At 35.7% G+C, this 25,833-nt stretch overlaps 5 protein-coding genes across 7 annotated transcripts; 1 reads left to right on the top strand and 4 right to left on the bottom strand.

Annotated features, from left to right (window-relative positions):
• Positions 1-166: 166 nt before the first annotated feature.
• LOC111442752 (putative ion channel POLLUX-like 2) lies at positions 167-8,080 on the bottom strand. The gene is made up of 24 exons (XM_023080302.1): positions 7,822-8,080; positions 7,420-7,490; positions 7,041-7,159; positions 6,578-6,861; positions 6,255-6,326; positions 5,717-5,792; positions 5,499-5,597; positions 5,269-5,423; positions 5,068-5,172; positions 4,782-4,868; positions 3,661-3,745; positions 3,426-3,573; positions 3,266-3,342; positions 3,111-3,191; positions 2,807-3,001; positions 2,337-2,450; positions 1,954-2,046; positions 1,743-1,869; positions 1,584-1,660; positions 1,358-1,405; positions 1,208-1,277; positions 1,053-1,126; positions 442-552; positions 167-367 (listed from the first exon to the last, which is right to left on the bottom strand). Exons 1-24 carry the CDS (start codon positions 7,908-7,910, stop codon positions 287-289), a joined length of 2,538 nt encoding a protein of 845 aa, XP_022936070.1. The 5' UTR covers positions 7,911-8,080; the 3' UTR covers positions 167-286.
• Positions 8,081-8,502: 422 nt separating this feature from the next.
• On the bottom strand, positions 8,503-11,173 carry LOC111454364 (serine/threonine receptor-like kinase NFP). Its single transcript, XM_023095835.1, has 2 exons — positions 9,924-11,173; positions 8,503-9,352 (listed from the first exon to the last, which is right to left on the bottom strand). The coding sequence occupies exons 1-2, from the start codon at positions 11,070-11,072 to the stop codon at positions 8,612-8,614; spliced, it is 1,890 nt and encodes a 629-aa protein (XP_022951603.1). The 5' UTR covers positions 11,073-11,173; the 3' UTR covers positions 8,503-8,611.
• A 1,795-nt stretch (positions 11,174-12,968) lies between these two features.
• On the bottom strand, positions 12,969-15,298 carry LOC111452262 (photosynthetic NDH subunit of subcomplex B 5, chloroplastic). Of its 3 annotated transcripts, XR_002712115.1 has the most exons (7): positions 15,015-15,298; positions 14,876-14,936; positions 13,884-13,946; positions 13,743-13,801; positions 13,396-13,653; positions 13,064-13,142; positions 12,973-12,996 (listed from the first exon to the last, which is right to left on the bottom strand). XR_002712115.1 is itself a non-coding variant. In XM_023092890.1 (6 exons), the coding sequence occupies exons 1-5, from the start codon at positions 15,270-15,272 to the stop codon at positions 13,423-13,425; spliced, it is 672 nt and encodes a 223-aa protein (XP_022948658.1). In that variant the 5' UTR covers positions 15,273-15,298; the 3' UTR covers positions 12,969-13,142; positions 13,396-13,422. The 3 variants fall into 3 exon arrangements, 2 of the variants coding, with proteins under 2 accessions (XP_022948658.1, XP_022948649.1); XM_023092890.1 differs by having other exon boundaries at positions 12,969-13,142; XM_023092881.1 differs by lacking the exons at positions 12,973-12,996; positions 13,064-13,142 and having other exon boundaries at positions 13,276-13,653.
• A 3,827-nt stretch (positions 15,299-19,125) lies between these two features.
• LOC111452255 (3-ketoacyl-CoA synthase 20) lies at positions 19,126-20,917 on the top strand. The gene has a single exon (XM_023092869.1). The coding sequence runs from the start codon at positions 19,198-19,200 to the stop codon at positions 20,698-20,700; it is 1,503 nt and encodes a 500-aa protein (XP_022948637.1). The 5' UTR covers positions 19,126-19,197; the 3' UTR covers positions 20,701-20,917.
• An 835-nt stretch (positions 20,918-21,752) lies between these two features.
• Positions 21,753-24,353, bottom strand: LOC111451212 (armadillo repeat-containing protein LFR-like). The gene is made up of 8 exons (XM_023091549.1): positions 24,091-24,353; positions 23,760-23,929; positions 23,431-23,555; positions 23,098-23,348; positions 22,842-22,947; positions 22,625-22,763; positions 22,408-22,535; positions 21,753-22,306 (listed from the first exon to the last, which is right to left on the bottom strand). The coding sequence occupies exons 1-8, from the start codon at positions 24,266-24,268 to the stop codon at positions 22,051-22,053; spliced, it is 1,353 nt and encodes a 450-aa protein (XP_022947317.1). The 5' UTR covers positions 24,269-24,353; the 3' UTR covers positions 21,753-22,050.
• Between the last annotated feature and the right edge of the window lie 1,480 nt (positions 24,354-25,833).

Here is a 25,833-nt window from a genome sequence, read left to right as displayed (position 1 = left end):
TTCATGAAAACACGTTATTGGAAGTATATATTAAAGTCAATAACACGATAAAGATACTTTTAAAAATAAGAACTTTATTCTATGTCACAATTCAACCGAAAGAATATGTTTTTCCAACGAATTATACACTATGATTTGATCTATAAAACAAATAGTCTATATAGTATTTTGACAATTTTGTGTGTGACTTTCTATTCTATACTATAAGAGGGAGAACAAAATCAATGTTGCATTGTATAATATAAGAACTAAACACTACAAATAGAGATGGAAGAGAACATTTTTCTCATTCGCGCTCCGATATAACAATTAACGAATCAGTTAATTCAAGAGAGATCGGTTCAGACTTAGGAATTGGATTGATTACCTGCATTAATCACAAGAATGATGCATCAGTTTCGTATACTACATTTCTCTACAAGATTCAGCTAGTATTATTACCTGTCTATTATTTTTAATATAGCCAATGGCTACTTCTTGCTTTAGATGTGCTCTTTCAGCAAGTTCTGAAAATGAGAGATCCTCCCCTTGTTTCATGTAGCCGCTGATATCCTGTGTCAAGAAAAGGTTCAATTAGTGCAAGAATCGTACTTTCAAGCTAGTCATTTTATTTCAATGTTTCTCGTAACAATCATAACAATCATAACAGCTCAAACCCACTGGTAGCAAATATTGTCCTTTTTGGACTTTCCCTTTCGAGCTTCTTCTCAATGTTTTAAAACGCGTCTGTTAAGGAGAGGTTTCCACACCCTTATAAGGAATGTTTTGTTCCCCTCTCCAACCAATGTGGGATCTCACAATCTACCCCTCTTGGGAGTCCAACATCCTCACTGGCACACAGTTCAGTGACTAGTTTTAATACCATTTGTAATAATCCCAACTCTACCATTAACAAATATTATCCTCTTTGGGTTGGTTTTAAAACGAGTTTGTTAGGGAGAGGTTTTCACACCCTTAAAAGAAATGCTTTGTTCCCCTCTCCAACCGACGTGGGATCTCACATTCATAGATAGATGTCAAAAGCTAATATGGATGAAGAAATAGATATGTACCTTCACATAAATTTCATCACCTTCCGCATTTAAAATATCTTTCCATACTTCATTTAGTTCACTATCCTCTGCCACTGTCACGCCAAAATATTTACACTTGAGATGCAGTTTTGCACACAAAATCTAAAAGAGGTTGGTTCAAAGCATTTACAGACCTTGAGCTGTGACAAGACTCATTATTTCCTCTGCTGCTATGTACGTCAGGGAAGGTTTTATTCTTGTTACCTGCACACATTGCCGCAGCTACATCAATATTTAAATATAATAAAAAAAGCGGCACAAGAAATTGGAAAAGAAGCATTTACTTGTTTCCCCAATTTGGAGTCAACAATCTCTGCAGCAAGATTTTGAACCTGAAATAAAGTGTCATATTATAAACCTTACTTTTGTCCAAAAAATAAGCAAAAAACCACTATGATATAAATATGATCAAACTTTCCATAAATGTATGAATGTCAAAGGATTGATGTAAAAGATTCGTGAAGGTATTGTGCTATAGATCATATTACTAATAAACAACAAATTAAATACCTTGACTCCATGTTTCTGACAGATACTTTCAGCAAGGAGAAGAGTATATACTGAGTGTTTGTCAGCCCTAGATGGATCTGAAATGTTGGAAGTCAATGCAATTCATTATCATTATACAAGCCAAAAAAAAAGGCATATAAGATAGTATTATATCCATACCCCCAAGAAGCCATTCCCTGTCGGATATCACAGCGATGGACAACGGAACATCCTCACTTTTATTGAAAGAACTTCTAATATTTAGTAGGGTTTCCTCTAAGGTAGCATAGTCCATAGGGTTTCCTATCTGCAGCAAAGGTACAAAATTATGGAATGTGGCTTAGAGAAAGTATTAAAATGTTTCAAAAAACTACATTCAATATGTCAGTACCCTGTGAGAAACTCTGACATTTTTGAACTTGTTACAGTCCACAGCTTTGTAAGCTCTTTTTCTTTCATCAAATGGTGCATCTGATAAGATTTCCTGCATATATATGGGAGATGACAATTAGGGTCCAACAATCGCATGTATGCCAATTGTTGCATATAACCAAAATTACAAATGTATAAAACTGTTTATCTCAAAAGTGATTAATTTGTATTGCCAAACGCACTAGATATTTTTTAAACAATGTTTTTGCGCTCCATAATCACTGAAGAAGTTAATTCATACACACCCAGTTTCATTAAAAGTGATTTAGAGGACTCAAGGTGTTGCAAAAAGATTTGAAGTCGAGCAAACTTGAAGAAGATTCATAAAGAGAAGAGCTTTACCAATACACTACCAGGTCCAAGATACTTGTCATATTCTTGGATCATGTCTACAACATCTGGGCGCCAACCTAGCAAAAGTATGCATTCTTTTGGTCCTATAGTCTTGTCTAAAGGCTGCATGCAATGTAACAATTAGCTACCTTGCTTACTGACTTGTTGAAAATAAAAACAAATCACTTAGGCCCCGTTTGATAATTATGGTTATTGGTTTTTGAAAATTTAGCTTATAAAGGTTTTCTTAACTTTGTTATCTATTTTCTGAAAATGGTTTCAAAATCTAAACAAAGTCTTGAAAACTATAAAAAGTAGTTTTGAAAAACTTTTTTTTGTTTCTGAAATTTGGCTAAGAATATAAAAGTTTCATTGTGATAGGTGAAAACCCAGTAAGGAAATTGTAAGGAAAGAAGCACAATTTTAAAAAATAGAAAACTAAAAGTAAAATTATTATCAAACTAGAGCTTCAATATTACCTTGAAAGAGGGTTTTGTTGGATGTTTGATCATATTCTCGAATTCCTTTCTATATATTTCTAGAGATTGACGTAAACCTACATTACTATTTTTAATACTTTCCAGCTTTTTAATGGTATTACTTCCTTCCTTAGTAACATTTGAATGACCACCTCCTCCCTTATGTCCTCCAAGGAGAGGTGCAATGAACAGCACCTACATCAAAAGATACACAAATTCACTTAGAAAATCTGTTATACCAAGGTGTTTCTTTTCTATAAAAAAAGAAAAAAAAAAAAAAGAGATATGAATCTATTATTTATACCTTGTCATTTTGCTGCAGAATCTCATCATCATTTGGATGAAAGTGTATCTTCCCATTTCTATAGATACCACAAATAACTGCCTGTAGAAAAGAAATATCCATTCAAAAAAACTGAAAGGGAATTAGGAGGAAAATTTTATTTGATGGATAAGTACCTCATGAAATCCTTGGCGAAGTTCTTTATAATTTAGACCAACAAAATTAGGGGAGCTGAATAGATTAAATACGTTTTCTGCAATTTCACAGCATTACAAATTTGAGTAAACTGAAAACCACATTCTATGCAATTGGGAGAACTATAAATGTGTTGCATACTTCGATAGTTCAACAAGTGTCTGTAAATTTTGATGAGCTCCTTTTGCCGAGAACACTGGACAAATAATTTAGAGGCAACATTCTCCACCGGTTCTACTTTCAGTCCTGTGACCGACTTTAAGAGGTCACAGGTATTGGAACTAGAAACCTGAATTCATTGAGAAAAGTTTCAAATGCAGCCATTCAAAGTTGTCATTTGACAAGACTGACAACTTGTTATTTATTGGTACCGTACCTCAACAATAGTTGGGATGGACTCCATATTTGCAATGGGTTGAAGGGCAAGAACAGAGAGAAATGCATCTGTATCAACTTCATACCTAATAAATTTGTGTCCAATATGCTTCAGTTAATCCATATTTCCATTCCAAGATTGGTTTCTCCTATTTGAAACGAAAATAAGTAATCCTACATCCTATAGCAGTCAATGTCTCAGTTTCAACAACATTTTAGCTAGCTGAATGAGTGTCGAAAGCACTCTTTAGCAGGACCCAACGTCACTATAAAATATCCGAGACCGCATTAATCTTCAATTGGTTGCAAAAATAGACTTTCTTTTAAACGCATCCAGGATAACTATTCTATAAGGGTTTCTTAAAAGTTATAACAACGACTGCTTCCTTTATCACCACAATTGTAAAAGACCAAGGATAATCCATCTCAATATCCAATGAAGGACTGTTGAGGAACAAAGAGAAGTTATCAGCTTTGTCTATCACATAAAAGAAAATAGGAACCATGGAAATACTGGAAGAAATTAAAATGTTAAAGCACCGAGAAATGAATCCTCCTACCCATTTAAAAGGACAAGTTTACTCTTTTACGCTTTGGAAATGCTAAAATACGTGTCTTTTATCTCTTTCAAAACAAGGTCCATTGTATGAACTTTGACTTCCCTGAAGGGAGTAGTATGATAGGAAAATGTTATCGGGATATTAAGGGTGTTGTTAGCAATCAGCTAAGGAGTTTGTTAGGAATGTTTGGTAACAAGTAGAGTGGGCTAGAAAGGATGAAGGTAGGCAATCGTGTAGTTGGAATACGGCTTGAAATTTGATAGGACCGACAATTTAATTGTCAAAAGCAATTTCCTATTTGTGATTACAATTTAAGAAAACCATAGTCATCCTTGCTTGATAATATTAGTAATCCTGACCAACATTTCATACGTATTGCAGCAACTTTGAAGCCTAGTACTAAAATTCAGTGACATTATTACAGAAATCGTTACTTTGATAAACAAAGGCAGGTTCTAAATGGTGAGAAAGAAAAGGATAGTACGAAGGCAAGAAAACTCGATCAACGAAACAACAGTAAACGAAAAACAAAGAATATACTTGTAACTGAAATTTTTCTTACCGGTCTCCTTTTGTTGGTAGTATAATTACTGCTCGGGCCATACTGGCAGCAGCTCTTTCAAATGATTTTGTTAAGCTGAGGCTACAACTGTGGAACCACAAACTCAATGGAATTAGATAAGACCAAGGACAATTCAGGCCAATAGAGAAATAAACTTGTAACTTTTCACTTCCTTTGGGAAAGGATATCCTCATATGAGGGAACTCCAATTACAGATCTGAACGAGAGATCAGATATTTTATGTCTAATTTATGGTTAAGAAAGAAAACAACTTCATTTCCCTTACCTCTTGGTAAGAACATCAATGTGGTAAAGATCTTTGGCAAGATTATCAGCTAACTTGTCCATTTGTTTCCTTGGAAGATCAGACATGAGAAGAATTCTCTGTCTCCTAAAAACACAGACCAAAAAGAAACTGTTTGTACTTTCCAACACACATAATACATGATATTGGCACAAAATCTACGACAGGAGGAGCAACAGTTACCTAGCAGACGCAGTACCTAAGCGGACAGAAAATTCGTGGTACTTATTTAGCTGCTTCAGTATAAAAGCCAAATGACTATTGACACCACAAATGATGATGTGATCAGACTCTAGAACTTGAACTTGTGCACCTTCCCTCAGCTTTTGCATGTTATGCTGTCCAAACGAGCGCAAGTAATCAGCTTCAGCAAACATTTATCTTTTCTTATGTTTTGATATCACCAAGCTTACCCTAAACTGTTCTGTCATTGTGCTGAGTAGACGTGAGTAAAATAATATGCCCCATATTGCAAGAATGAACCCTATAACACGTTCAACTCGTGTCCTTTGCTGTTAGATAAAATACAGAGATATTTCTAAGTCAAATGAATAGTTCTTAGATACCTCAAATGATTTTAAGAAAACAGTTGAAGTTCAAAGATCTTATAATGAAAATGTATGTGGCATACTTTCAAGTGAGTGGATGAGGAACATAGACATGCCCATGCTTCCCATAAGCAGTCCTCCAGAGACTGAGTGCTACCTCTGTTCAACACACTCCCAGATTGGCAAACAAGAATGTGCATCGCATGTAGGAAGGAACAATGAACTAACAGAAAATAATCAATCTAACAATTGATTGCAAGAATTGACTGCAAGTTTTAGTAATAAAACGGACAGAAATTAAAATGTAAAACTAGACTGAGAAACAAGACAAAGAAATTGTTAGCCAATCATATTTATTTTTTAAAATTAAATTTTAAAAAAATGATAACAAAACAGAATATTTAACCCTAGAAAATAAAAAAAAAAACCCTCTGATTCCCTTAGAACAATCCACTTCTATTTGAACACAGGTAAAAAAAACAAAAATATTTCTTTTTTTTTTTTCAAGACTTACATTGGAAGGGTTAAATATGATATAGATCGGATCTTACTATTTACAGTATAAATTCTATTTGAAGCTAAAGTTTAGTACTAGGCCAAAAAGGAAGAAAAGTAGAGTACCTGAGCTTGAAGAACAGAAAACCACCCATCAAAATAAATGAGATGCATGCCACAAGGAGCACCACTAAGAACCTTTAAATTGAACATTAAAAAAACAAAAGAAAAAATCAAATAATATTTCAATCTTAATAGAACATGAATTTCTTCTGGGAAAAAAAAAATGAAAAAAAGAAAGAGTGGTGCAGTAGATTCATAAAATACATGGTTCTTGCAGTTTCTCTATTTCTTTTATCACATTTGCAGTCTATTACAGCATCAGTTTAGATGAGTGGCAATCATTCCATACAATATGAACCATGGCAACAAGTATGCACCTCACTTACGTGCCAACATTTCTTTCGAGTTGGATATTGAATAGGTATATCAGTCGTGCGAAACTCAATTTGATTTCATGAAATGCAGGGAAGTATACATCCAACTGAAGGGGTGTCGGTTTATTCAAGGTATTGGATACACTTGCAAATGGCAAGCTAAACTCCCCAACATTTTGAACGAGACAGGGAAATATCTCTTGGACAGTTTTGCCTATAGATTTAGCAGAGGTTAGTGTCAAGCTGAAAAGGCAGCATCCAAATATAACTTTGACCGCAACTTTAGCTTGGGTACCCTGATACAATTCCAGTGCATCATTATTAGCAATCAACCAATTCCGTGAACTACAAGCATGGGTTATATAATGAGCAAGCTCTCGATAAAATAAGAGAAAAAGGGGGGGACATATAGTTTATCCATTCGGCAGGCAACAATAATCCAAATCAGATTTTCAGTCTATCATCGAACACTCACCTGAGAAAATATATTCGGATTAACTCTATCTACACTGGCATTCTGGTCATTTAAACTGCTTGTACACGTTATAGTATGTACCCCACCAAGTTTCCTATGCGAACAGGCTTCCCGTGTCCCTGCCATCAAATCACCATCATCAGGAAAGTAAAAGTGCGACGGATCTGCCGTGTTCAATGCCTAAGAAGTAGAACAAGGGATCAATGCTGCTTGACAAATTGATTCCAAAGACATCTATGTAATACATAGAAAGAAATTATGAAAAGGCGAAATCACGATTTCAATTACACTGAAAATGGAAAATAAACCAAATTGTCTTGAAAACTCAAATGTACAAGTCTAAAATAGATAATTGATAGTAATTTCCTAACAGACTCACCACCGGCAATGAGAGGGCGTGCATTGAAATTCGAATGGTCAATCCGCCAACGTGGACATGTCAATGTTCTCCTAGAAAAAGCGTTGAAACAGTTGAAACAAATCTAACTAAGCAATAAATTAGAAAGAATAAGTCGGACAATATTTTTTACAGACAGAAAATCTTATAAACTCGTAGCAGAACAGAACTAGCCGAGATTAAATGATTATAAACGCGGCAGAGCTTCAAATCCGCAACAAATTTCAATCCGCAATAAATTGGTCAACTACTTGACAACAGCGGTTCAACACGCGCGAAAATCTCAGCGATTAAGTCGAATACCATTTATTGAAGTCAAAGATAGCTCGTACTAAAGAAAAATGGATAGAACAAGAGAATTGAAGATGGATATGAAGGAAATACCTGGAAGTCGAAAACGGAATACTCCGATAGAGTCCACGAGGTGGCGACGGCGGAAGGCGCAAGTGCGAGCAGCGATGTTGCAGAAGCATTTGGCTCTTGCGCGATGCTCCGTAATGGCAGCAGGTACGGTGGTGGAAGGAGGCTGTGTAATGGCGGCAATGGCGGAATTGAAGAGAGTAGAAGACGGATGACTAGAGAACGCCCGGTGAATTCCATATTATATTATTTGCAGACGGAAATTTGATCACCGCTGTCCCGTACATTTTTCTTTTCTTTAATCGAATAAAATTTATTCCTCTAAAAGAAATAAATGGGCAAAATACTATTTGGTAATATTTACGTCATTAATATGAATTTTATTTTATATTAATTTTCTACTTTAATAAATTTTAAAATTAATCATTCAAAATCAATTTTAACCCTAATTTTTAAATAATAAAAAAAAAAGTTGCATCATTTTATTTTAATCTAGAAGCTGAATTTTAAATATTTGTTTTTTTTTAATAAAATCTTAAAATTTGTTCCCTCGTGCCCTCTGACGCACGTGAGAGTTTGCTACACTTTGTCCAAATTCACCGACAGCTCGCACGTGCCAGCAAGGAATCCAAACTGTCATGCGCTGTATAATATTAATATATTTTTTTTTTTATCAAATTCAGTTAAATAATAATAATAATAATAATAATTTATATGCAATTATTGCAAGGGCTTGATATGAAAATTATAAACATGAAGCTTTTAAATTATTCTATGAACAATATGCTCCTTAGAAACTCGAGTGACTACTTGGCTACCTAGCTGTTAAGATAGGTGCTGATAGAGTATCATCGGAGAAGTCGAACACGGCGTCGTCGCTCTTGCTCAACGCATAAACCACCTCGACCATGCTCGGCCTCTTCGTCGGGTCCTTTTGCAGGCAACTAACAGCCACATTCATTACATCCATCACGCTCTCCATCGGGCACGATTGCTCGAAAAGAGCTTCATCAATCCAATTCTTCACCCTCTCTAACTTCTCCTTCTCCTTCTCTTTCTCTTCCGAAAACCCACTCGCTCGCATCCATAGAACTTTTCCGTCCTCGTCAATAGCCTCCTTACCAGAGACGAGCTCGAGCAAAACAACCCCAAATGCAAAGATGTCCATCTTTGTCGACACGACTCCATCCGCTATGTATTCGGGTGCTATATAGCCTTGAGTTCCAACAATGTGCATGGTAATAGCATTGCACCCTGACTTGGCAAGTCCAAAGTTGGCTATCTTAGCCCTCATGCTTGCATCCAACAAAATGTTGCTACTTTTGATGTCTTTGTGGACAACTCGTGGCCTCGTGTGCTCGTGAACATAGAGTAGTCCGTTAGCAACATCAATCGCAATCCTCAATCTCGTTCTCCAGTTCAATTTTCGCTTTTGGCTTCCGTGTAGCCATGAATGTAGAGAACCGTTCTCTACATATTCATAAATTAAGTAGCAGGTTGCATCATCAGGGTCAACACAAAAGCCTTCAAGCTTCACTAGATTACCATGATTCACCTTAAAATCAAATCAAACATATGTAATATTAGTCTATAACCAGAACTTTCAACCTCGAGAAAAGGAAGTGAAAAAATGAAAGCACTCAAGGCTATTTTCGTCTTTTCCATTGTCCCATTCCGTACCGACTTTCAATATTTTAATGAAAGCCATCGTCTCATTTTTCAAATAGCTTTTTGAAAATTATTTTTAAAAAAACTTTTGAAATAATCGGTTTGAAAAACGTTCCTATGGTTCTTCCTTTTACTTAATATCACGCAAATTTTCAAAATTAATATAAAAAACTTGAAAATAATTATCTGCATTTCATCCATAAATTTTTTTTATTTTTTAATAATAATTCAATTATGGACTATGTAAATTCCCATTTTAACCCTCAACTTATACACTTTTCAAACCATGAGTTAATTCATATACAAGTGGTTTATCTTAATAATAATAAATAAATAAATAACCCCACTAGCCTCCAAATTTTCATTAAAGAAATTTAATGCAAATCATAAATTTGAGTTATAATATCAAAAATAATATTCGGAAATTGTAAATATATTAAAGAAAAAAAAAATGTTACCTTCTGCAAGATCTTGAGCTGTTCATAGGCGTTCCACTTCATCTTCTTGATAGCATACTCAACTCCATTGATACTCCCTTTGTAAACCGATCCTTGAATCAAGCTCCTCTCATGAAACCCATTTGTTGCTTCATTCAGCTCCTCGATCTTGAACACACTGTATTTATCCAAACAATCCGACACATCCGCCATTAAATCCATCTCCATTTCTTTCCCCTTTCCCTTCCAAATCCCCACTTCCTGCAATTTCTGCCTCTCAATTCCCTCCTTCATTTCCCTCTCACTTCTCCGCCGCTTTCCCACTCCACACACCCACAAACCCACCATTAAAATCAGTAAAAACCCCGCAATCCCCATCCCAATCGCCAGCCCTGTTACTGCCCTGTTTTTTCCCTCTCTTACCGGAGCCGGCTGCTGCTCTGGCGGCGGTGGAAGAATAATGGGTTGCGTCAAATTCGGGAGACGACTTACCGGGATGAAGATTGTGTCGAACGCCTTCGGATTGGGGCGGTTCGCGGCGGTGATTTCCGATGTTGGGACTCCGAACCTTGAAGCGATGGAAAACAGAGTGTCCTGTGGGTGGATAACGTAAGAGACCATGAAATTGACGCGGTTTTGGAATTGGGTGGAGTTAGGGCACTTGCAGAAGATGGGGAAAACGACGTCGGCGCCGATGGAGAGATTGGTGGGGACTAAAGTGGGGTTAACGACTTCGACGGATTGAAACGTGGTGAGATTCTGGAACTTGGAGGTGGAGACGAGCCAGAAGCTGTCGCCGGAGTTGATTTTGTAGGAGAGATTGGCGTAGGAGATGCTGACAGAGGCGTTGACGGAGTTGCAGGAGCAGGTGATGGGGATGAAGAGGGGCTGGCCGGAGACGAGGGGGAAGGTAGCGTTGGAGTCGGAGATGTTACTGGGTCGAGAAATCTCGAGGCGGCTGACCCAGAAGAGGTCAGCGATAGTGGCTAAGTCGAGGAAATCGGGGGCGGTGGCTCGGTAGAAGACGTAGGCCTGGCATGGGGCGGTGGTCTGGTTGGCGGTGCAGGAGTAGCCATCGGCGTCGGGGGATTGGGCGGAGGAGGGAGGGAAGGGGAAGATGAAGAAGATGAAGAGCAGAAGAGAGCAGCCATGGCGGATTTGGGGTTCCATTGGTTATGATATTATTTTCTGTTTTTTTATATTTTATAATCTTCCATTTATAGCGACAACTGAACAGTCAGTGGGAGAGAAAAGGAAAACAAACAGACACGGAAGAAAAGAAGAATAGTCAAAGTCCTAGTCAACCATTCAAACGGCTGATTTTGGACCATTCTGACAGTATTGCCCCTCTAAAAATAAAAAAATTGAAATAACAGGTGGAAAATAATAATATTATATTTTATTTAAAATAACTTTTGTTTTTAATAATTGACACAGAATGGAAGAAATATAAATTCCGGAAAACATTTAAAATATGAAATAAAACTTTTGAGAACAGGTATTAAAAATATATTTTAAACTGAAATTGTAATCCATATATTTTTTTAATTAATCTTATATTTAGTAAAATTAAATTATATATTTTATATAAATCTAATCTTATATATAGTAAATTTATAAAATTTTAAATTTTCAAGTAAGTCAATGAATTCACAAATAAATAAACATTTTTTAAAATAAGAAACTTATTAAATAATAAAGGTTGTTAAAGTTGAAAATATATTAATGAATTAATTTTAGTTTGAGTTAAACTAACATAAGTATGCATTCATTCATTTTTTTTTAATAGTACTTCTAATTAATTATATAATCAAACCAATTATTTTATTATTAGTTAATTAATTTGTAACTACTTTGAATTAAGACATCAATTAAAATTAATTAATAGTTTCATAGAATAAATACAAACTTGATGTATTCCCAACAATTAAATAGAGGAATATTTTATTATGAGACATATTATTCTTGAGCATATTCTATTTCTAACATGTGTGAAACCTTAAATAAAATCGGCCTTACGAATACAAGTATTAAAAATCTAGTATGTATTAGTGAACTAATTGGTTCAATTCATTTTCTAAAAACTAACTTATTGGTTTTGTCTTCGTACCTAAACAACTCTTAGAACTCTCTATATATAGCTAGCTGATTTCAAATGGCAGCTACGGCTGAGGGAGGGAGATAGAGATGAACCTCAAAAACAACACAGGGTCACGTAGAAGTACCATCAAGACAAAGAAAGAGAAGGGTCGGTCGAAAACGTCAACCACGACAGTTTCAAGAAGGAGAGAGAGTTCTGATCAAGTTGAGATCAGATTGTTAGACGAACACGACTCTTCACAATGATATGATATTGTCCACTTTGAGCATAAGCTCTCATGGCTTTGCTTTGGGCTTCCCCAAAAGGCCTCATCCTAATGAAGTTAGTATTCCTCACTTATAAAGCCATGATCATTCCCTAAATTAGGGGATGTGGGATTTCCATCATCCAACACCTCCCCTCGAACAAAGTGCGCCTCCCCTTAATCGAGGCTCGACTCCTTTGGAGTCTTAGTCATTTTTTACTACCTTCGAGGAGGGGCTTGGCTCCTTTTCTTTAGGAGTTCTTTGTTCGATATTTGAGGATTTACCAATCTATTGGCACGACTAAGTTTAGGGCATGGCTCTGATACCAAGTTAGACGAACACGACTCTCCACAATTGTATGATATTGTCCACTTTGAGCATAAGCTCTCATGGCTTTGCTTTGGGCTTCCCCAAAAGGCCTCATCCTAATGAAGTTAGTATTCCTCACTTACAAAGCCATGATCATTCCCTAAATTAGGGGATGTGGGATTTCCATCATCCAACACAGATCAACTCCGAGATCAAAACAGCGAGTCGAAGACTAATGAGAAAATACTATGGACTAGTCAAAATTATTCAGAAGATTGGAAAGATATCGTATAGGATCCATTTGCTCCCACGGATGCGCACTAGCCGTGTTGTCGCGTCAGTAACATGAAAATATATATATATATGAAAGCCCATGTCTAATACCCTTTTAAGCCCAATATTTTTTTTTTGTTTATTTCAGCCCAATTCCTAGACAAGCCTGCAAAATAGAGCAATGTTTGAACTTGTGGATGTAATGTAATTAAATTTGCAGGATGATTTCTAACCTTAAGAAATTTGAAACTCTGGTAGGGACATTTTTATGCTTTATTTTTTGTTCATATTTTCCTGTATCATCAAGTTCTCCTGAACATGAAAGAAATGAGTGAGATTCAGATCAATGAACTATAAACTATCAGAACCACAAAACTAGCAGAGTTCTTTATCTCCATAGAGATTTACTTTAATACTTCAAATGAAAACATTATTCATTCACAGCTGCACAGAACAAGAGAAATTTTCTTGCTATACGGTTGATAATAAGTTCATGTCATAATTACAATTTACATCCAATATATATATCTTTTCATAAAAATTTGGATAAGGAGTTCTCACTTGCATCACATTACTGAGGAGCAGTCGGCAATCATCTCTTTGTTATATCATCATTCTTTACAGTGAAATCCCACAAGTCTCCATACTTCTCATTGAACTCCCAGATGTCCATGGTGTTGTAATCTGATATCAACTTGTCACGAGCCCCGCGCTCCATGTTATATATTTGAGGTTCAAAGTTGTGTGGTTGGTCTGGTTTGTCCATTTCAATTATGCAGAATACTATTGTAAACACAGCTGCTCCAATGTATATATACTCCCCCTGAAATACAGTCCCCATTAAGAACATAGCGTCCCCAAAAGTAGGGAAGAAAGATATCGATGGTGTTCGAAGATCTAATTCGAAATTACCGGAACATTGAAGTACATTGCAGCGGCAACTACTGGTAAGAAGAGCCACGAGATGAAGCCTGCCAAATATGTCAAATGTGAAGATACGAACCGAGTGTTGAAGTCAGAGGATTGAGTTGTTTAAGAGTGACAATGGTTTACCCTGAAAGCCTGTTGGTGGTCCAACTGCAGCAATATCATCTGCAATGGCTCCCCAGAATGTTCCTGAGAAGAACTTGCCAGTGAAAAGTAATCAGTACCAGAAGTTACTACCCAAATGATTTTGAAAGGGAAGGAATGGTCGATGATCGTTGGGAAAGGAGTTCCACGTCTACTAATTAAAGGGTTGATGTTTATAAGTAAGGAATATATCTTCATTGGTATGACTTCTTTTGGGGAAACCAAAAGCAGAGCCATGAGAGCTTATGCTCAAAGTGGACAATGATATCGTGACGTGCGTAATTCCTAACAAGGAGTATTCATAGTACGAAAACTAGGTGGTTACTACTTCAAAGAACAATCGAATAATCGATACTGCTTATAGAGGTACAAAATCTATAGCATAGCTACCGTCGACTTCTCAATTAGACCGGCTGAAAGTGAGTTCGGGATAACTTTTGAAGTTAGTGCAGATCAAAACATTAGTTCTTCCTTGGTTTGAAGTGTTTTTAAAATTTTTAGAATCTTTTTCTAGCCATATAACCAAACATCGTGAGAAACTTTGAAGTGTTTTAATGGTGGATTAAAACACTTTTCACTATGCTAAAGGTGATTTGTTATACATTATGAGTGAGATTGATGATAAACAGTTTCATCTTGGCCAAATTATGATGGCAGTGAGAGATGGGAAATCTTGATCCCATAACTCACGAAATTGATCTTTAAAGACTCGCGGGAAAGCTAAATTCCAAGCTTGGGATTCTAATTCAGAACCTACAATTACAATTACATTTCTGTTTTTTCTTAACCACATTTTCATATAAACTGGAATTCAGACAACCAATTCACAGAGCCAAGGGCTCCAAAAATCAAGAACCACCACCAAATATTGAATCCAGATTCCACCCAGCCTAAACAGAAGACTTCATCCAAAACAGAAACTAGTTCATCTAGACTCTAACACTCAAATTTCAAAGATATGTTAATGAACGAACCTTTTTTCTCGCCCTCAAAGTAAGTGTGGTGCCCATCGTACACTCCATACTCAAAATCTTCCTGAAACGAAACACAAAATTGTTAAAAAATCAGCAACATAAAAGAGGCACAATGACAGGACAGGAGAGCGATTCATACAGCGCTGACACTGTTAGTCTCCCAACGATCTACTGGATCTTCGTTTAAGTCGGGTTCAATCTCGGACAATCCAGCCGCATTGAGACGCCGTAAGCGGCTTCCCCTCGCCGATTTTCCGAGCAACTTGGCGGCGGAGATTCCATTGATTCCTGGAATACTCCGATTCGAGAATGCTGTAGCGCGAATTCCAGAAGATTTGAAGATGATTTTGGGGAGTGGATTGAAAGAAAGAACGGGGAGGGAAGAACAGAGCGCCATTTTCGGGCTTATCTTTACTTTCTGGGCCTTAAATCCCCGCCTTTTGTTCCAACGATCAACTCCAATAACGTAACTTCCAATCCTACGTGGCAGAATAACCAATGAAACCTCGCCACGTAGACCAAAGTCTGCAGCTTACCCATGTGGCAATTACACGTAGGTTGCACGTAAGATGGTCAACTTCCTCTATAGGTTGCACGTAAGCCTACATCCACTTATATAAACACAAACCACACAGCCTCACCATTTTAAAACGCATATATTAACCGAGAGGTTTAGCACCTTTGTTAATGCAACTTATTGTTAATTTGAATTAGTCAAAATATTCGTAATCAATTAATATTTGGTGAATATATTAATTATGAAATATATCTTAAATATTTAATTAGTAATATATTTTATTTTATTCTCAAGATTTAGTTAGTTTATATTTTCGTTATAGGTATTAGTCGGTAGCTTGTATCCTATGCTATGAATATCAATGAAGATTAAACCTTCGATCCCAATTATATTTCCTGTTCTTAACTCTGTATTGTTTCGTTTGAATAATAATATTTTCAGATCTATTCACACTCTTGAATGGTAAAAAAAACTTTAACAAAAAATACTATTTCGCGGCACTTAATAAGAGATCAGAAATCAACATACTCTGAACTGATCGAACAAAAACGTGAATTTTAAAATTTTTTAAATTCCAGAATATGTTTAAAAAAAAATTCAAAATCATGGAATTAGAACTTCACACAATTCTAGAAGCTAACAAAAGAGTGCAAGGAAAGACTCGTAATTATAAGACTATTTCATTTAAGATAATTTACAACATCATAAATGATAATTAAATTTTTTCAATTTCTAGAATAAATATTAATAATAATTGTTAAATAAATTCAGAAATATAAAATTTAAAATTAAACTAACATTTAACTAGTTAAAATTATTTTAATATAAGGTAATAAAATTGTTAAACGCAATGATATTATAAAAATTAAATGTTTAATAGCATTATAATTAATAAAGCTTGTACGAAATATCCATCGAAAATTGGATGTTTAGTTGGAAAAGTAAAAGAAAAGAACAATAAATTGGTGGGTTATTAGTTGGGGGAGTTTTCGAGGGAATTAATAATTGGGAAGAAAATTAAATGCTTTAGTTTTGGACACGCAAATATGTTATAGGATAAGTCTACGTGTTGAAGAAGTCAAACCCAGCAACCTTTGCGCCTTATGGGATTCCATACCTGCTCCGCCTCCTCTTTCACACGCCAACTTTGACCATTTGGTCCCTTTGACTTAGTTAGGTTCATATTAATGTAATAAAAATAACTATAAGATTCGGATCAATCGTCCACGGTAAGTAAACTATATGGACACTCGAAAATAACTACGAACTAGCTAGTGACGTACACGAACTGGGTTGGAAAAATCTTTTCGACTAACTAAAAATTCCAGTTGAGTTAGTGACCCCAACAACCTGAATAGAGTTCACAACTTAATCCTCTATTTTCAGGTTGAGTTGTGAATTATCTTAAATGTCATAAAATTTAAAGTAAATTAGGGTATCGTATGATTAAGTTATGACTCTATTTCTTGGTATTGACTTAACCAAAAAATGTTAACAACCATTGATTTTATTTAAATAATACACGTTTTTTTATAAAAAAACACCTATTTTTAGATATTCTAGAATAATTAATTTCATTTAGAAGAAATGTCATAAACAATATACGTTTTTTCCCTTTTTATATAACTATTAATTCCAACATAATTAAAAAAAAATATATATATATATATTACAAGGCATAAATGGATTGGATTAAAAAAAAAAATTATACCCCTTCAAAATTTCGGATGAGTTAAGTTGTGATCACAGTAAAATGAACTGAATTCACAATCCAATTAATGTTATAGAGTTCAAATTCAAGTACGGTAGGTTGTGTTGAACTCTATTTTCGAGTTGGTCGGGTTGATCGGACCACAAAAATGTCAACTAACAAACCGAACCAAATTTTTTATTTTAAAAGAATTCAACTCAATCTAACTGGGAAAATAATATGATCCATTTAAGTTGCACATTTTTAACTGGTTGAATTATCGAGTCATATATACACCTCTCCTATTAATTAAATAAAGTGGGACCAACGAGGCAGTGGGTACGACATTCCAATTAAAATGAGGGAACATAGAAGGATAGCTTCAATTAAAATAAAAAGTTGGAACTCAATTCAATTCCATTCAATTCAGTCCCAACCAAATCACTGTAAAATTATTCATATTATGAAATATATTTTCCTGTGTATATAAAAAATGTTTTCGAACATAATTTCAAACTTATAAATACTCTTAAAACGAACATTTTGGTTTGTTCGTGCAAATTTTGTTTCATTGCCACAAAAGTTGTTATAGGAAGTCATTTCTCTCGACACTATAACCTACCACTAGGAGATGTCGACTTCTCCTGACATTATATTATATGTATCAGATAGAAATCATTATAATGTTACGTCGGTGGAGATGTCGATACATTATTTATTTGTCTCAACCCCTTGTGACGTCTTGTAGTGGATAACTTTTGAATAGCAACATCTTTGATATGGATTAAGTAGTTGTATTAAAATTTATACCTATTTAAATACGATCTAAAATAAGAGTAGCTTATAGGTGGCCCCTGAATGTAAATGTCCGTAACTAAGACAAGTGGTAGAGTTGCCTATAGACAAAGAACTCATGCTGGTAGGTGTCGAATTAATTAGCCTCGAAAATGGCTATGAAAAAGCTCTTGGGCTATCGAGGAGCTTAATTCGAGCTACTTCGCTATTGATTTTCTTTTTAAATTCATATTTATTTTTGGAATGTACCATTAAAAAAGGTTCTCTAATATTTTATAATATGGATTGAAATTTTGATGACGTGTTTGAATGGATAAAAGAATATATTTTGATAATGAAAAATAAATTTAGTGGAAGAAAAAAAGTAAATAAAATAGAAAATTGAAATTACTTGAGAAATGAACAAATTAAATCTCGTGGGTTTGGCAACCCACTTGTACACCTCAATTCTCATGGTCAACGCGTAGTTTACCCGCGTACGGAACTGTATTGTCCATTAGTTTCTCGCCACGTCAGCTATATTATCCGACAAATTACGCACTTCATAGTAGCTCACCCAAAATTATCGGTTCAATATAAATTATAATTAATCACCGCAAAATAATTTGAAAATTACGGTTTACTCTTACATTTCACATCATTATTATTATTATTAATTATTAGTCTAAATTAATAAAAATATTTTATTTTAAAAAATTTCAAAAGTTTTAATAATATTCTTAAATTAAAAAAATTAAAATACAAATTTTTTATTTTGTTTCAAAAGTACCCTTAAAAATTTAGTTTAAAAACGCTCTTAACCTTTTATTTACTTTTTTTAATTTTAATTAATATCCTTCTAATTCTTTTAAAAATTAAAAAATACCTTTAATTTTTTTAAAATAAAAAAAATGGTTGGTAAAAGTAACATTAATTCCGTTAAATGGTCCATTTTTGAAACATGGGTACGAATCGGGGAGGTTTTTTTAAAAAAATTTAAAAATATTAATAAAATTTTGTAAAGTTAGAGTATTTTTGAAACTTAATTAAAAATGAAAATATATAATTGAAAGAATATTTTATTAATAATAATAATTTAAGGTTAATATTATGAATATTATTAATATTATTTTATTGGACAGTGTTTTCCGGGTTGGCAAATTGAATGCCCCGCCTGGTTCACAATTAAAAGTTCGTTGGGGTAGTTGCATCCTCCCTCTCCCTTCTTCCCTCTCCCTTCACACTTCCCATCCCCTGCTTTTTAAATCCCCCTTTCCCCTTCCCCTTCTTCCCCCAACAATCCCTTCACTTCCTCTGTTTCTTCTTCCTCCTCCCTCAACAATGGCCGACCTCCCCAACTTCCTCTCCTCCGTCCGCCTCAAGTACGTCAAGCTCGGCTATCACTACCTCATCTCCAACGCCATGTACCTCCTCCTCCTCCCTCTCCTCGCCGCCGCCTCCGCCCATCTCTCCACCTTCCAATTCCACCACTTCCTCCACCTCTGGAACCAATTGAAATTCAACCTCCTCTCTGTTACACTCTGTTCTTCCCTCATCGTTTTCTTCTCTACCCTTTATGTAATGACCCGACCCAGAAAGATTTATCTCATGAATTTCTCCTGCTATAAGCCGGAGACGGCTAGAATGTGCGACAGAGCTGCGTTTCTTGGCAAATCCGAGATGACTGGCAGCTTTACAGACGATAATTTGGCGTTTCAGAAGAAGATTCTTGAGAGGTCTGGTTTGGGAGAGAAGACTTACTTGCCCGAGGCGGTTATGAGAGTCCCGCCTAATCCGTGTATGGCGGAGGCCAGAAAAGAGGCGGAGGCTGTCATGTTTGGCGCCATTGATGAGCTTTTGGGGAAGACGGGTGTTAAGGCTAAGGACATTGGGATTTTGGTGGTTAATTGCAGCTTGTTTAATCCCACGCCCTCCTTGTCGGCTATGATTGTGAATCATTATAAGCTTAGAGGCAATGTTTTGAGCTATAATCTTGGTGGGATGGGTTGCAGTGCTGGGCTTATCTCCATTGATCTTGCTAAACAGCTCTTGCAAGTTCACCCAAATTCATACGCCTTAGTGGTTAGCATGGAGAACATCACGCTTAATTGGTACTTTGGAAACGACCGATCAATGCTCGTTTCGAATTGCCTCTTCCGTATGGGCGGCGCCGCTATCCTCCTCTCAAACCGCCCTTCAGACCGCCGTCACTCCAAGTACCAACTCATCCACACCGTCCGAACCCACAAAGGCTCCGATGACAAATGCTATAACTGCGTCTTCCAACAAGAAGACGACACTGGCCGTGTCGGCGTCCGCCTCTCCAAAGACCTAATGGCGGTTGCCGGAGAAGCCCTGAAGACCAACATCACTACTCTTGGTCCACTCGTCCTCCCAATGTCGGAGCAGCTTCTCTTCTTTGCGACTCTCGTCGCTAAAAAGATTCTCAAAATGAAACGAATTAAGCCGTACATACCTGATTTTAAGCTCGCGTTCGAACATTTCTGCATCCATGCCGGCGGCCGCGCAGTGCTGGATGAACTGGAGAAGAATCTGGATCTGAGCGAGTGGCACATGGAGCCGTCGAGAATGACTCTAAATAGATTCGGGAACACGTCGAGTAGTTCTTTGTGGTACGAATTGGCTTACAGTGAAGCGAAAGGGCGGATCCGGAAAGGGGATCGGACATGGCAGATTGCGTTCGGGTCGGGTTTCAAGTGTAACAGTGCAGTATGGCGGGCGTTGAGGACCGTCGATCCGGCGAAGGAGAAGAATCCATGGATGGATGAGATTGACGAGTTCCCTGTTGAGGTTCCCAGAGTGGCCGCCATTAATAGAGCTTGAAGAAGAAGAATTCTTTTGAGATTCATTAGGGTGTTAACTCCCAATTTATTTGGGTCTTTTTTTTTTTTTTTTTTTTTTAAATAATGTTTTCTTTTTAAGTTGTGCGTTTATTTTGTGTGTCACACAGCATATTGTTCATATTGGATGCTAATTAATTATTGTTTTTTTAAGGTGTAATATTCATTCATACTACCCAATTAATGGACCCATTATTTTACTTTTAATTTCTTTTAACCATAGTTGTTTTAATATTTATGTATGTTATATTTTAATAATTATATGATAAATAATCGAATTAATAGTTGATGTCTAATATCTAAATCTAGTGATAAAAAGTCTGTATCCGTTCCAAAATGGAAAGATGTATATAAAGTATGTACCTTGTTCAGAATGGTACGAAAATTTAATATCATTTAGGTTGGGCACTTTTCACGTGCATTTGGCAATTTTCAACTAACTTTCATAATATATTTAAGGATTTGATGTTAAATTTAATCCCTATAAAAAAAAATTAGAATTTAATCTTTATAGTTCTAGTCAAATTTCGGTTTGAAAAGGGGTACTACTTTGGTCGTAGTCAGTTTAAACACATAAATCCAGTCCGTACAGCCATGTTGATCGAAATGCAAAAGTTTCATGACTTGACTAGTAACTCGTCTAGAAGATTACCTCACCCTGTGGTCGACATTCCATTCCCCTTAGTCATAGATGCTCATTTAATTTTGATTTGAATGAGCCGGGTCTCTCGAGGTACATATGGCCAGCCCTTCGGGTGTCTCAATGATACAAATAAAGAAAAGACTTATTCCAATCACATCCCCTATCACAACAAGCCAATCCGAAGAAATAGAATCGAATAATCTACCTGATGTTTGCCTTCCCGTTGATTCCGCCCAACAATCAAGTTGCACTTTAAATATTTTAACAATTTAATCATATCGAATCACTCAAAAAGTCTCGTGACGATGAAAATATTATCTCTTAAAGTTAAAAGGGATTAGACTCGTTCAAGGACCCGGGACTAAAATTGTAGTTTAAATATTTTAACAATATCCAATAAAACCTGCTAGATAAAAAAAAAAAAAATGTAATAATGGAAATAGAAGTAACTCACAAGAGATTATAAGCAGTAGAAATACAGAGTTGGAAGATACAATAGCTTGCATTAGATGTATATGTAAGTTAGTAGACTGCTGATATTTACATTTTACAGCAACGACATGGGTCGAGTCCTTTGCTTGAATCGGTAGCAACTACTGGTCCAGCGATCTCGTCCTAAGCTTGAATCTAGCAGCTACTAGTCCAGTGATCTCGAACCGAAGATGACAATTGGTTGTAGGATACTTCAGATCACATGCCCCATACTCCTTGAGCAGCAGCAACTTTATTGTTTGGTCTGGAAGTTAGCTCATACAATATCCTAGCGAATGTATCTGAATATCTGCCATCTAAGAAGAGTATTTCTGCAAATGCATTTTCAAATGCTAGGAGCACACCCTTGTTCTGTGGCTCAGATACGAGACTCTCCAATATCATTGCTGCTTTCCTGCATATTTCCGGAACTGGATGAGGCATCTTGATTACTTTAAGAAGTCGATCGATCGCCCTAATTTGGAGTACAGGAAAAAGATGGCAATATACTTCAGTATCTACTACGTGTCAAGTGGCTTAGGAAAGAACTCGAGGTTATTTTCGCAAGAGAATTACCATCTTTCGCTTGCCAGCTTTAATCTGCAGTCCATATTAACTTCAACAAGGTTATACAGTGCACCCACAGCTGCTGCTTGTGCATCTAATGCTGGGATGCTCATAAGGTCGACTAAACGCTTGTGTATCTAATAAGATTCAACAAAACGTTGTTATGATAAAGCAGGCATAATACAACAGAAAACCGGGAGGTTCATGGGTTTTAAAAGAAACAAACCTGGGGGATAAAGGGAAGAAGGAAAGGCTCGTTGTCAGGATTTATTATCAATCGTCCGAGTAATTCTGCAGCAGAACAGTGCCAGACTTTGACAGAAGATCCAAGCATTCCCATGATGCCTTCCACTGCTCGTTTCTCTCTAGTAAAAAAGTATAAAGCAAGCTTATTAGAACTAATCATCAACCGGGTTGGCCTAAAATATAGATCGTATTCTCACGTTATTTTGATGTAGGATGGCTTTGATGAACTAAAGATACGAAGATCAAGGAGTGGGGATAAATTCACAATTGTCTCTAGTGCATTTGTAACAAGTTCATCATCCTCTGTCAACAATAAAAGCTTTCAGACATAATTCAGACAAACATACTCAAATTTGACACTTCAAATTTCAAACGCAACATTCAATACTAATGACTTAAGGTGTCTACAAGAAACTCTAAAAGCAATGCTCATTAGGGTCACGAACTTCTGACCTGTAACATGATCTTCTATACACTGAAACACTGTTTCCAGAGTATGTCGATGTTGAGCCATAATAGATTCATTCTCTGGCATGAAAGAAAAGTTTCGGATAATATTTGAAGCAGAAACAGCACATTGCTGTCTTTCTGCTCGGCCTTCGTCATCCAGACTAAATAGACCGTCTTCATCAAGCCACCAATGTCGAGGAGATGATTTGGAAGTGTGAACCGTTACCTCTGAAGCTGAAGAACCAGGTCTCAGGCTGCCAGGCATAATTTACACCATACTTAGAACTAATATTCAGTAAACTGAGCAAACATAACAAAATGACATTTGATGCATACCCATTTGAGCCCAATGCCTCATATTCATTCCCAAATCCCGTTACAGAAGAATTTACACCTAACGTTCTGATCCTTGCCTTCTTTACAAGATCCTTCGGAAGTGCTATATCACGCCAATCATCTATCTGTTTGATGTAACATCATGATATCATTAATCTCGGGATTTACTTGAACGATTTAAATCAGTCTTGCCAATCTCAAAATTCAATTTCATGAGCAAAATGGAACACGGTAGGACAATTAAATCTTCCCAAGGGAACCAAGATATCATATTTATTCATAGCAAAAGAAAACGCGAGAAAATGACTGAGAGGCAATGTAATACATACAACTTGAAGAAGAGCATCAAGCAAGCCGGGAATTTTCGCTAGAGGAGTAGAATCTCTGCGCATATCGTCCTTCTCTTTGAAGGAGAGAAGAGTTAGAGTGTTCAGTGCCCATGTCAATTCACTCTTCAAGCCACTCTGTAGCGCCAACACTATCTTTTTATTGTTTTGATCTGCTCTTGTGACGAATTTTAGAGATTAAAAAAAAAGGAACTCAAATCAAATAAACGTCTCAATATAAAATAAGAACTCGAAAACTGAACTTTCAGCTGATTTCCAGTATAGAGTCCCGCAAATTAAGAGTGGAAGTGAAGAAGGATTTCGATTAACAAACCCGCGAAGGAAGTATGAACATGGAAAGAAGGGCCAAGCAGTGCCGATGGAGCAAAGATCTCGACTGCAGCGGCGGCGTTGCTGTTTACGCTGCCGAATGGACGGCCTCGCTTAGCCGGAGGCGCCGACGAGACGCCGCCAACATTACCACCCAACTTATTATGCTCTCTCTTCTGCATGGCCTGGCTTCTTCTCCCTGAACTTCAAGTGATTTAGCAATGGCGACCCAATCGTGTAACAATCAGAAAGCTTGAAGTCTAAATTAGGGCACAACGATGCAGAATAAATTCAATTATTCAACCACCAAGGAAAGCGACATGAATTTTAATGGGCCTGGAAATATATGGATCACGACAGCTACATAGGCCCAAATAATAAGCCCAATTCTCAAAATAATGCCTTTGGAAGCCCAAATCAGGCCCAACTGCAAACTTTCATTCAAATTTTACTGAATTTCAAGTTTGAACCTTTTTTAATTTAAAATTTTACTTTTTTGACTTTTAAATTTATAAATACTATTTTTTTTTATATAGTTTTGTCCTAATATTTCAAAGTTATTCAAATAAGTCAATAATATTGAATTGAATTGAAAAGGGATAATATAGTAATTTAAAAATATTGTTTTCTAAAAAATATTAGCTAAAATAATATTTATTCAACCTAAAAGGAATAATATTTTAAAATACACGTCATTGTTACGCTACTTTATTTGAAAATAATGTATATTTTAATTATGTAACCAGACAAGTAGTCTTAGTTAGTGTGCTAATATCCTACGTGGAAAAGAAAGTACAGTTTTTCAAATATTATATTCACATTAAATAAATGCAAAAACACGTCAAAATCACAAAAATAAATAAAAGCAATAAAATTAAGAGTGAAGTTTGAACTATAACATTTTTAATTCAATTATTTTAGGTCAGGAATCATGACTCTCCACGATATTGTCCATTTTGAGTACAAATTCTCGTGGCTTTGCTTTGAGTTTTCCCAAAAGGCCTCATACTAATAGAGATAGTATTCCTCCCTTATAAATGCATGATCTTTCACTAAATTAACGAAGGTGGGACTCACTCCCAATAATCCTCAACAAATTTTTCATCTAACATTTTATAAATTAAAAAAAAAAACAACGGTAAATAAAATTTTTAAAAATGTGAAATTTTATTTTAAAAAACAATAAAAATTAAAAGGGAAAAAGTGGAGGTGGAGAAGGATAAGAAGGGGGGGACCACATGGGGACCAAGATGTGTTGGAGAATTGAAAAGCGGAAACTCAAAGGGATAAACAACTTTGAATATAGACTTCGTTTGGGCCGACATGTCCAATCATCAATGGATAAGGCCGATAACTTTAAGGGCCCATCTCTATTATTGTATTATTTTTATTATTTATTTTAAGTGTTTTTTTTTATTATTTTCAATAAATGGATAATAACTTTAATAAATTAATTAAATATTCATCAATTTTCTCTTAATAAAATTATTAATTTAAAATAATAAAGAATTAGATTGAAAGGTTAGGCATATATGCCTAAAATTAATTACAACTAATTATTTAAATATTTTTGAAAATAAAGAAAAAAGGCAAAAACCCAACCCAACCTAATTTGTGCTTAAATTAATACATGCAATTTGGTTGGAACAATGAATTTTTTGGGATCATCAAATTTTGGAATATTTTTAAATATTGGGATTATGTCCATCAAAATTAAAATAAATAAATATAAAAAAAAAAAAAAAAA

The sequence above is a fragment of the Cucurbita moschata genome, unplaced genomic scaffold (genome assembly GCF_002738365.1).
Source record: "Cucurbita moschata cultivar Rifu unplaced genomic scaffold, Cmos_1.0 Cmo_Scf00001, whole genome shotgun sequence".
Classification (NCBI taxonomy): domain Eukaryota; kingdom Viridiplantae; phylum Streptophyta; class Magnoliopsida; order Cucurbitales; family Cucurbitaceae; genus Cucurbita; species Cucurbita moschata.
Note: the sequence above shows the minus strand (reverse complement) of the source record. Positions and strands in the feature narration are given on the sequence as shown.